Genomic DNA, 11935 nt, shown 5'->3' with positions numbered 1-11935 from the left:
TTGGAAGACTCAGCTCAAGTGCCAGAGGGGTCCAGTGCAGGCAGATGAAGTAAGCCTGGGTCACTCCTGTGGGGTTGCTTGCGGCCCTTTTTGCCACAAGGGGCTCAGCTCCTGCAATCCTCAGCTGGATGCCCAAGGGCTCCCATGCAGGAGGCTGTGCCACATCCTTCTCTCTCCCTCCCTCCCTCCCAGCTCACTCCACTGGTCACTTCTTGTCCCCTCCCTCTGTGGGTGGGCTGTGCTGCGAGCTTTTGACCCTATGCTGCATACCACCACTGACCAGGACATTTTGTTGGCCTGTTTTGTCATAGAACCTGTCTGCAGAGTCTCTGAGAGAGTCCCCAACAACACCATTAGCATGTTTGGGGCCTAGTCCTTCCCCAAGGTGCTCCAGCCCTGCCCATCCAGGATGGTTGCCAGCATTTCCTCAGCTGAGTCCACAGGTGCTCATGCTTAGGCACATGCTCTTTTCTTGTGTGTGCTTGTGGGCATGCTGGATTTGTGTGAGTGCATGTGGGTGCACAGATTTGTGCATGATTCCACACAGGTGTGCGTGAGCAGGTGCATGTCTGTCTGTACTTGCACATACTTGCTCCCTCCCTATGAGGGAATGTGCTGCTCCAGGCAGGGGCACCTTCCACTGCTCTATCCACAAACACCACAGAGCAGCAGGCTCCCTGGGCCAGAAGGAGCTCGACTGCAGCTGAATGGTTATGGCACAGTCCCATCAGGGAGCTGCCCAGGGCACGGGCACAGGGATGCAGACCCTGTCTCCCGAGCCCTGCTTTCCCTGTCCCTCCAAAGCTCACACATCTGCTACTGCCTCTCAGGCCCCAGCAAGGACACTTTTACACCAGCTGGGAACCTTGGTTTCCCTGCAGATAGCAATACTCGGAGGGCGTTGACATGGCTGTTAGGCCCCACCCTCTGCTTCTCCAGGCCAGGACCCATCTCCGCTGCCCAGTGCTAGAGAGTTCAGAAGGATAAGCTTAGCTTTACATACAGGCTGAGAAATCCTGCCTGCCTCATGCTTGCCATCCCTGAGTGGATCTGCTGCCAATGCAGTGTCGGTGGTGTATGGGATCGGACGCAGGCTCCTCATGGCTGGCCAATGCCAAGGGCACCCTTGCAGCTCACCAACCTGGTGCTGAGTCAGGCAGACCTGAGGCTGAACAGGTGTTGAAGCCGAGGAGCCTCAAGAAAAGACCCTCTTTCCAGCAAGGGCTGCGTGCAGCGTGTAAGCTCCCTCAGTGGGAGGCTGGTCTGCCTGGACTCAGGTTCAGCTTGCACACGGCACAGCTGAGGGCTGCCCACCTTTCCTCAAAGGGCCTTGGAGAGACAGATCACTGCCAGGCAGCTCTGCTGGCAGGCCTCAGCCAGGGCTGACCAATCCTTCTTGTGGCAGCAGCTTGAAGCTGAGGCTCTAGTGCTGTGCCCCCAGCTGAGCTGCAGCTCCAGCTGCTTCACAGCCATGCCTGGTGACTGGCCATGGAGCCCGCTGATCTGGAGTCAGTTTCTGACATGTGGAGGACTTCCTGTCTTGCCCTTGGACTGCCTCATCACTATGGACTTATGCAGCAATCACGGGACTGTGCCATAGCCTGATTACTGCCAGCAGCCCTGATCCTGGCCCTGTCTTGCTCACTCACCTCCCTGGTTTGACCTCAGACTTTGGCAGAGACCAGAGCCTGAGCCACACAAAGCAAGGAGAGATGGAGACCATGGTCAAAGAGGCAGTAGAGGGAGGCAGTCCAGATGCGGAATGCTGAAAGATGGTGACTCCTGGAAACAGGACACAGGCTCCTGCTTTACCTGCAGGCCTGCAACTTCAGAAGAGGTGCAGTGGCCTGGGCACCAGTGAGGACAAACGAGGGCTTCATTGGAAGGAGCTGACCGCAAAGCTTTTGTCTGTGTGAAGGAGGAAAGGCTTGTGATAGTCTGAAGAGACTCCCTCCTGTGGGGTCCAGAGGCACCAAACGGCTGACCTGACCTGTTGTGTTAGGGGGGCCAGTTGCTTGCCAAGGGTGAGGAGCTTGGATGTTGCAGAGGGCCTGCCAAGAAACTGCCAAGCCTTGTGGGGCCCTTGCACTATTCCCTCATGCTGCCCTGCCCTGTGGGTACCAGTGATCCTGTCACACCTAACCATAAGCATATCAAGAGTGACAACAGCATTCTGGGGGTGAGGTGAAGGCCATGGGGCCCCAGGGGGTGTTCTCCTCAACCCCTTTGGGAGGGGGAAAGGCTTGAGTAGAAGTGGATTCCTCCCACAGATCAACACCGGGCTGCATGGCTGGTGTTGGAGGCAGGGCTTTGGCTTCTGTCACCACTGCTCAGGGGTGAGATATATGTCACAAAGTGGGGGACAACTGCCTCTCTAAACAGGCTTGCTAACCTGGTGAGGAGACTTTGATGTCGGGATGGGGTGGGGGAGGTTCATCCTAACCTGAAGAGATGTAAGGGTGCAAGGGGCAGCGCAGATTTGTGTGGCAGACAGCATGAGAGGGGAGGCTCTGCCACTTCCCCCGTAAAAGCAGCACCAGCTGGGGGCCACCTCAAAGACCTGTGCAGGAGTCACATAGCATGGGGAAAAGGCAGGAGACCTTGGAAGTCCATGCAGAGGTGCAGAGCTGTGACCTGTCTGCGGTTTTGGAGACCTGCTGGGAAAACTCTTGTGGCTGCAGTGCTTCAGTGGAGGGAAACAGGCACTTTTGGGAAAGATAGGGTGGGCATGGGTAGAGGAGGGCTTGTGATCTGTGGGGAAGAGTGGCTTGAATGCATGGAGCTTTGCCTCGGGGCAGGGGGTGCAACAGTTAAGAGAGCTGGTGGATGAAGATTAGAGGGCAGGCCAGCAGAGGTGATACTGAAGTCGATGTCTGCTGCAGACCTCCTGATCAAGAAGAGGAGACAGAGGAAGCTTTCTTTAGGCAGCAGGCAAAGCCTCACGATACTGGATCCTGGTACTCCTACTACTGGGGGATGATGTAAAGGTCAAGGGCAGCTCTGGCTACTGGGCAGAATTCAAATTTGGGACTTCAGAGGAGCAGATCTGAAACACCTCAGGGAGCTGCTTGGCTCAGGCCACTCAGCTGTCCCAGGCTGGGGCTGGTGCTGTGCATGCTTGCTGGGCACTCTCCAGCTGGGCTGGTGCTTTCTTCTCGCTTCTCTGACGAAGGAGGTGTCTCAGCCTTTTCCCACCTCTCCTTTCTTTTCTCCTGTGCCCTGGGCTGTGCTGGAGGAAGGGGAGTATGCAGTTCCCAAGGGCCACACTGTGTACGAGAGACACTCGTACTCAAAATGACTGCAAACAGAAGCTTGTGGTTTATTTTTGTGTTTTTTCCCCCTCCCTAAATGACATCTGGCAGGGACAGTGCATCAATCGAGGGGAACCTGGGCAGTCATGACAACTTGCCCTCAGTGGCATGCCCTAGTCTGACTAGGGTTTCACTGTAATTCCCTGTTGGCCCCTTCAGCTCATGCTCATCCCACTCATTGACCTGCTGAGGGCATGGAGGGAATTACACACACACCCCCAAAGACATGTGCAAAACCATGCGTACCTCCATACTCCTATCGGTTCCCCACCGTAAAAAAAAAAAAAAAGAAAAAAAAAAAAGGAATCCTACAACCTTGAAGATTCCTGCCTTTCCTTAGTGACCTCCTCAAGAGAGACTTGGGCACCTGGGACCAGCCACAGTAGCTCCTGTGCAGGGGGTGGTGCTTCAGTTCTCACCATGGCAGCTGATGCAGCCGAGGGGTGTGTGCTGGGGACAAGCTAGGATGCCTGCAGGATGCAAATGCTGTGGCCAGGACTCCAGAAGCAGAGTGCTGATGAAGCTGCCTCCAGACTCACCTTAAGGTAACTCAGCTCTCTTCAAAGGACAAAGAAACACGAAGGAGCAGGTGGCACCGAGGAGAGATTTCAAACAACCTGAGCCAAGCCCAGCATGTGCTGGTTCACATGGCTGATGAGAGCCGGCTGAGCTGCATTGCTGGGGAGTCTGTCTCCTCCTGTGCTTTGGGCACTGGAGTGGTCTCCAGAACCACAGGAGTGGTGGTGGGGGGATGTGCCCAGTGCTGTGCAGGCCCCAGAAGGACAAGCCTTGTGCCCTGAGAGCCTGCCAGTGGGAGAGCTCTCACCCGGCCTACGAATCTCCTATTTCAGATGCCCCCAAACATGACCTGCTTCTCTTCCTCCTGTGTGGGGACTGTGTCTGTTCAGGCTGCCTCAAAGCAGGCTCTGGTAATGCTGCTCCCCCTTGCTCAGCAAATCAGCCTGCTGCATATCTTTTGGGTGAGGCCTTCTCTGATTCATTGCCTTGAAAACTCGGCAGTATTTCAATAGTCTGGAGGCCATCAGCACTGCAGAGAGATGCTGGGGTGTGTTCAGTGCTGTGATACCTGTTGTGCAAACTTCTCCCCTTTCCCTGCCTGTTTCCCCTGGACAGAGGCTGGGTTAACCGGGGCAGGGAGTCTAGGCTGGCTAGCACAGCTCAACCCACAACAATGCAATGTGCCTTCCATCACAGGATTTGAGCTAGCAGCTGCCCATGCAGAGCCTTGAAATCCTCCAAGCAGCTCTTGTGAAGTGTAAGGAGCAAGCCCAGAGAGGTGCCTGCCCCACCTCCGCCTCCTGAGGAGCTGCACTGGGGAGCCTGGAAATCTCTGTGCTGGGCAGCTTTGCCCTCTCTTGTGCCATGTGCCCCGAGCAACGTAAATGATGCTGCTGGGAGCAGCGGCTGGAGCTCCTTGTCCTGTTCCTGGGCACCTGCATCCTGATCCAACCTGGGTAAACCTGTCCCAGGTGTTGGCAGGACGATGAAGCCAGCAGCAGAGGGGCTACAAATGCCCCTGTGGGGAGACCTCTGAGTGCAGAAAAGGATATTGGCCAGGACTCGCCATTTCTGAAGAGGGTCGGTTAGTGCCCTGCCTGTGCTCGGGGCAGTGTCAGGGCAAGAAAAGCTCAGGCAGCCCTTGTGTTAGTGCTGCCAGGGCGGAGGTGTGCTCCAGGCTCCCAGGACAAGCAAGGCCTCTTCGGTGCCAGGCTCTGGGACATGCATTTCCCTTGGGGTGAATTCTGGTCACAGGCCCCACTGGGAGGGTGGGTGGGCAGCAGCTGTGGCAGCTGAGGCAGCTCCGCACTGTGGCCACCATCAGGTGCACAGAGCAGCACCAGGCTCAGGTCTCTGAGCAGGGGCAGAAAACCCCAGCAGGGGAGGGCGCTGGGCAGCAGCCTGCGGCACCTTGTGGGGGCGGGGGGGGGGGTGGTTGGTGTCCTTTCGGGGTGCGCTATTCCCGCGCAGCAGCTCAGGAGCCCTTCCTGCGGCCGGGCTTGAGGAGCTCCGGCACCGCCGGCTCCCGCCACCACCACCGCGGCTCGTCGCGCTCCGCTTTGTGGCGGCGGCAGGAAGGCTCGTCCCCGCCGCGCTGCCCGGCCCCTGCCGCTCCCCTCCCGCCCGGCCCCTGCTGCAGCCGCGCGCCCGGGAGCGCCGTGCGCGGCGCGGAGCCTCCGCCTGCGTGTGCCGCAGCCCCGCCGAGAGCCCCGCTCCCGCCGCTGTCGCCTCCCGGACGCCGCCGCCCCGGCGCGGACGCGAGACGAGAGCGGGGCCGGCGCCGACGCCCGGGCAGGGCGCAGCCCCGGGGCGGAGCTGACGACGGGGCGAGCGGCGGCGGCGTCCGAGAGGAGACGCCGGCGCCGCAGCAGAGAGTCGCTGCTGGCGGGGGGCAGCGAGGCGCGGGCGGCCGAGCGGTGCGGCGCGATGCGGCGGTGCCGGGGCGCAGGGCTGGCGGCGCTGGCCACGGTGCTCCTGGGTGCGCGGGGCTTGCGGCGGCGGCGGGGTGGGGGGCCAGCACCCGCACTTGTTTCTCGGCTTTTAAGTCGCTCTTTCTGCCTCCCTCCCTCATCTACCATCTCCCTTTCTCTTCTTGCAGCTCTCTGGCTCCACTCTCGCCTCCTTTTCTCATTCTTCATCCTTGTTATCAGTACCAGTTTACTTTCCTGTGCTGCTCCATCACTCCATACATCCATTCATTTCCCTGTGCCTTCAGCATTTGTTCTTGCCCTGAAATCAGCTGTCCATCCTTCACCATCACACCCCTGCTCTCCTGTCTACTTTTCCCGCCTTCATCTGTCCATCCACCCATCTGACTTTCAACCCATCCCTTCATGCATCCACACCAAACCTCTAAGCCTCCTCCAGTCCCTCCACACGCTGATGCAGAGATCATTCTCCACGTCAGCCACTCGCCGCATGTCCCCATCCGTCCCGACTGCCTCCGTCTCGCTGCCACTTTCCCTCTGCCTGACCCTTTCTCCGGGATTGTCTTCTTTCTCGGCAGTGGCTGTGGGCAGGGCTCAGGTGCAGCAGGAGCCGTCGGCAGAGACCACCGAGGGCACTGGCATTAACATCACCTGCTCACACCCCAAAATAAAGAACAACGAGTACATCTACTGGTACCAGCAGCTCCCGGGACGAGGTCCAACGTTCATCACGAGCGCTTTCAAAGGGTCCAAAGAGGTGCAGGACCCGCCGGGGACCCTCATGGTGTCCGAAGACCGCCGCTCCAGCGTCCTGCATCTCGTCCGGCCCCGCTGGCGGGACGCGGCGGTGTATTACTGCGCCGTGGGAGACCCGGCGGCACAGGTCGGGGCTGCGGCCGGGCACGAACTGCTGTGGTTGGGGCGGGACTGGGGGTGTGGGGCTTGGCGGGGGCCGGGCCCGCTGGGGGGTGCTGCTGCTCTACCCACCGGGGCCGCCTCGCCTCACCTCGCCGCTCGCTGCACCGCAGCGGGCCTGTCCCTGCGCGGGTCCCACTGGGCCGGGGCCTCCGTGGCAGGAGGGACCCTGAAATGGCTCCCAAGCCTCCGAGTGGGCAAGTAGCTCCCACACTGGCTGTGACGGAGACATACCAAGGCGGCGGCAGCAGCGGGTGAGGAAACAGTGACTGGAATGCTGGTGATGCCTTCAGTGCCTGGAGGTGGGGCGATTGAGCTGATCAGGATCTCCCAGTCTCCCCATTTGCTGGCGCCTTGACACATGAACCCCCAGTGCCCACAGCCCCACAAGAGTTGATGGTACGCAGATCTATGCACACTCCCTGTGGACAGGGTGGATTCCTCCAGTAACCAACGTTAGACACTTAGGCCCATCAACAGATGGTGTGGCATGACCTGGTCTCCCAGTTGCCTAATGCACAAAACACAGACACACAACAGAGGCAAACAGGTCTCTCCAGCAGTTGGTCCAGCACCTTACCTGTGGCCTTACCTGTAGCTGAGTCTCAAAGCTCATGGTCTCTCCAGGAGCTGGCTGGGAGCTCCTGGTCCCTCCAGTAGCCAGCCCTCAGCCCACCCTTGTCTCTCCTGTATGTGACTCCCAGGGCCCAGGTGAGCACAGGCAGCTGGAGGCTGTGCACGTGGATACTTGAAGGGATGGAGAGGGCTTTTCAGCAAAGCAAAGGGCTGTGCTGCCATTTCTGCCACCCTGCCAGAGGGGACAGTGTGTCTGCCTCTGGTGGAGGGTTTCTGCAGCAGGTGCTTTTCCCAGAGCCCTTTCCCTTGAGGAGCCTCTTGACTGGCTGAGGGAGAACAGAGGGGAAATCCTTGTGTGGAGAGACAGCCTGGGTCACAGTGCCTTTGTCTGTGTCTGGACCTACCTCTGTTCAGACAGTACGTAGGGACAAGGGGGACATGACTGGGAGTAAAGTGGCCTTTCTTCATGCCCTGCTGGAGTGGGCACAAGCCTCTGTCTTGGGTTGGGCTCTGGATGGCAAGAAGAGTTCACCACGGACACTTCTTCCTTGCTGGGGGATGGCTGGGCTGCTTGTGATCGTCAGGAGGGGCTAAAAGCAGGAAGACACCCAGCAGCCTCCTGGTGCCTGAGAGCAGGCTGCACGATGTTAGGCTCCTACAGGAATTTTTTGGTGCCCAGGGCCCCTTTGGCAATGTGGCGCAGAGTTCAAAGGCAGCAGTGCTGCAGCTGGGTATGTCTGACTGAGAGGATATCCAAGCACCTTTGGGCCTAGAGGCTTGTGAAAGAGCTCAGCTGTGGCCTGACTGCACATAGGGACCTCTGAGTGCTGGAAAAGCCTCCCGTTGGTCCTTGGGAACATGGAGCACAGGAAAGGCTGCAGCTTGATTGCTTTGCTTAGGCTGAGCATTTTAACAGCTTCAGCTCCTTTCTCCAGAGAGCCTCCCTGGGCCAGAGGTGTAAGGTCCCAAGGAGATCTGTCTGGAGCAGCAGTGAGAGAGTGTTGCTCCACCCTCTGGGCTGAGGTCTGGAGGGTGCTTTGAGCCTGCAGAGGCAGGGGAAGACAGAAGCTGCTATCTTCAGCACCCTCTTTCGCGGAGATACCTGGACACCTCGTGGAGTGGAGATCGTGACATGGTCCTGATTTTTCTGGCAGCCCTGCTGGGACTGGCAGCCTTTGGTGAGACACACTTTCAGGCTGGGGAGCATCAGAGCAAGAGAGTGCCTTGTCAGTGCTGGAGGGGGAGATGCAAATTCTGACTTCACGGGGGAGAGCAGGGGCTGCCGGTGGAGCACTGCAAGTACTCTGAGGGATGTCAGGAGTAATGGGCATAAAAGGAGGAATGAGGCTCTGCACCTCTGCTTCTCAGACAACAAGTGCCTTTGTGTGCACTGTTTATCCATACATATTTAGAGAGAGCGAGCAAGCGAGTGCGATCTGCCAGGGGAGGAACCTGTGCTAGACATGGGAAATTCTCTCCTTGGTGGATTTGAAAAACATGTTGTCAGTCTATGCTGGAATGTCAAAAATCCTTGAAGACTGTTCAGAGAAGGCTAAGTCCATGCTAGGAGAGGTGGAAAGCTTTATAAAGCCAGGGCATGGACAGACACTGTGGTGTGGCTTAGGGAGAGAATGTTGTAGTGAGAAGTATGACCAGAGCTAGGCAAGGCAGAAGGAGAGACCAATAGCTAATAGAGCTGCTTCTGATCTCCAGGAGGGGCAAAAAGCCAGTGATAGGTACAGAAACAGCGGATGGCCTCACAGCCCAGTGAGATACTGATGAAAATCAGGATGAGCTCACAGACTGGCCTCTGAGGAGTCACAAGAACTTGGAGAAAGAAGGGTGTACAGACAAACACCTTAGCTTTCCATAGGCTGTGAAAAGAGAAAAATGGAGGTGGGGGATATTGAGAGAGCTGAAGAAGTGGTAGATAGATGCATACATAGACAAGCAGTGCTGAAATGCCTTTCTGCCTTTACAGGTCATGCACAAAAGGACTTTGTGCTGCAGTTCCCACCAGAAGCGACCATCCAGGCAGGACACAGCATAACACTGCACTGTAATTTCTCCTCCAGCTATTCCAATCCCTACATCTTCTGGTACCAGCAGCTCCCAGCCCAGCCCCCTAAGCTGTTGCTGCAAGTGGAAAAATGGAAACCTCAGGCAGAGTCGGGAAGGTTCTCCTCTTCGCTGTCTGTGGAGACCTCCCTCGTGCTTCTCCATGTGCAGAAAGCTGAGCTCCAAGACAGCGCTGCCTACCTCTGTGCACTGAGCCCACACTGGTGCCCTCAGTGCGCAGCACTGCACAGAAAGGCATGCAGAGTGCTCTGAAGGGCGTTTCTCTCCTTGCCTCTGTTTGCATGTAGCTTTGAGCTCAGCCTGCCCAGCAATGGCACCTGGGGGCTGTGGTGAGGCTGGGGTGTTGCCTTCCCTGCCTGTGCAGCAGGAACAAGTGTCATTAAGCACATGTCAGTGAGGCTTTCACAAAAGTGTCTAGATCCAGGGTCGTGGGAAATGATCAAAGTGGTATAGCAAAACTGACATGGTCTCCAGGGGAGACTGATCTTGGAGGAGAGCTATTGGAGAGCTATTACCACATAAGCCAGAGCAGACTCAGGAACAGCCCTGAGCTGCAGATCCTAACTGGGTCACAGGGGCGAGTATGCAGGAGAAGTACCCTACTTGCTTGTCCAGCTCTTGTTCTTTCCTCAGCCACCACTGATGACCACTGTTGGGGCAGAGGACCCTTGGTGGGAGACATGACTGTCCTTATGGTTTTATACCACCTAGCCTAAGTAGCCCAAGGAGGGAAAATCCCTTCCTAGCCCTGCATCTGGGGATGAGGCAAACTCTCAACATTTGAGCAAGTCACCTTAGAAAATGAAGAAGATTCTCTGGTCCATCCCCTCAAGATGCCCCACTGCTTTTCATGTGTCTCCTCCAGCTTTGGGGAAACACCAGTGCTTGGCTGGGGGGAGTCCCCATGTCCCTGAGTCGGTGTGATTGAGCAATCACCTGGCCCCTCTATTTCTAGGAAGTAGTTTGTTGCTCTGTGTGCAGTGCTCTTGTGGTGCTAAGTCTGTCTGGTGGAGCAAAGAGCTGGCCCTGGAGAGCAGCTGTGGTGGGAGGAGACAGAAACAGCCAGGGTGCCTGGAAGGAGACACTGGCTGGGTTTTCCTGCCTGGGGGAGCAAATGTGCAGGTGTTTGCAGTGAGGCCTCCTGAGGTGACACACAGAGCTCAGTCTTTGTGTCAAGGAGGAGGTGGGGAATGCATGAGAAGGAGAAACAGGACAGAGAGAATGAGAAGGGGGGAAGGAGAAGGAGGCACCTGGAGAAAAGAGATGGCCTGTGCCTGTGGGGGATAGGAAGGTGGATGAGCAGCCATGCTCCCACTTGGATAGGAAAGCAAGCAGTAGTTTGGATGGCAGCTGGAGGATGGTTTCCGTTCTGTCCTCTTGCTCTTGAAGCACCCAAAGATGTGTGATGGAAGAGTCAGGATTTGGTGAGAAAAGTGGGGCATGTGGGAGACCAAATAATAGACAGGTTTGCATATGGGGGCACTACTACCTCATTCCAAAATGACATTTGAAATGACCTGCATGCTTTTTTCTAAGCACGTTACATTGATTCTGATTAGCCCATGGGACTAATCTCACATCTGTTGTGTTTTCCTGGCCACATCTGGAGTTGGAGAGCTGGATGCACAGTGTGGCTGGCGAGAGCTCAGAGGATGATTCTTCCATGGGGCCGTCTGCAGTATTTCTAACACTCCCGCCTGCCAGGAGTGGCTCATCTTGGCCCAATGACTCATCCCAAAACAGCAAACTAAACTGCTGGTTCCCTGTGCCCAGGTGTCAGACAGGAGGGAGGCCCTGCTTACCAGGGCATTTTCCCCTCCAAAGGCTTGCCTCAAGAGACAACATTTCCCCTGGCAAAAGGCTCCTTTCAGCTTCTTGAGGCACTGACATGCAGAATGAGATTGGCAGAGGCCAGCCAGCAGGTCATGGGGCTGGAGCACATGGCACAGAAGCAGAGGCTTGGTGAACTGGGCTTCTTCAGCCTTAAAGGGAGAGAGCTGAAGGAAGACTTGCTGTCCACAGGTCCCTGATTGGAGACTAAAAAACCAGACGGAAGCAGAGTCTTCTCAAAGGTGCTCAGCCATAGGGTGAAAGGCAATGGACACAGGTTGGAACATGGGAAATATGGATTACAAATCAGGACTTGTTATTCTTTTTATCATTGTTGTTGTTATTTACCCTGGGGGTGGATCAAGTTTTCCAGACAAGCTGTGAAACAGCAATGCTTGGAGGTATTCAGGACTTAACTGGGCAGGACCCTGAGCAGCTGGATCTCACGGCATCTGCTTGGACTAGATGACCTCCAGAGGTCTCCTTCAGCCTAAATCACTCAACAATTCTATGATTCTATGCAAGGAGGGAAAGCAGGATTTTCTGCAGCTAAAGGTGAAGACCAGGGCAAATGGAGATGTAACTGGCTATGAAGAAACCAAGTCTAGTAGTGACTGAGAAAGTGTGTATTTGTTTGCTTTAGGGGGAAATGGCTGCTACAAGAATGGTTTCTGAAGTGGTCTATGATTGCTCTGAGGCTGGGATGGTATGACAGGAAAGGGGATTGCCTGGCTTATGAGGCACCTTCATGCAGACAGGAAGAGAGATTTCACCCTG

At 56.5% G+C, this 11935-nt stretch overlaps 1 gene segment (V, D, J or C); it reads left to right on the top strand.

The window, feature by feature from the left end:
* The first annotated feature begins 5620 nt into the window (after nucleotides 1-5620).
* On the top strand, nucleotides 5621-9396 carry LOC135330655 (T cell receptor alpha variable 4-like). The segment is given in 3 exon segments: nucleotides 5621-5808; nucleotides 6337-6641; nucleotides 9231-9396. Coding segments are annotated over 3 exon segments (426 nt in total).
* The last annotated feature ends 2539 nt before the right edge of the window (nucleotides 9397-11935 follow it).

The sequence above is a fragment of the Dromaius novaehollandiae genome, chromosome 22 (genome assembly GCF_036370855.1).
Source record: "Dromaius novaehollandiae isolate bDroNov1 chromosome 22, bDroNov1.hap1, whole genome shotgun sequence".
In the NCBI taxonomy this organism is placed as follows: domain Eukaryota; kingdom Metazoa; phylum Chordata; class Aves; order Casuariiformes; family Dromaiidae; genus Dromaius; species Dromaius novaehollandiae.
The sequence above is the reverse complement of the archived record's forward strand: the minus strand, read 5'-3'. Positions and strand labels throughout refer to the sequence as shown.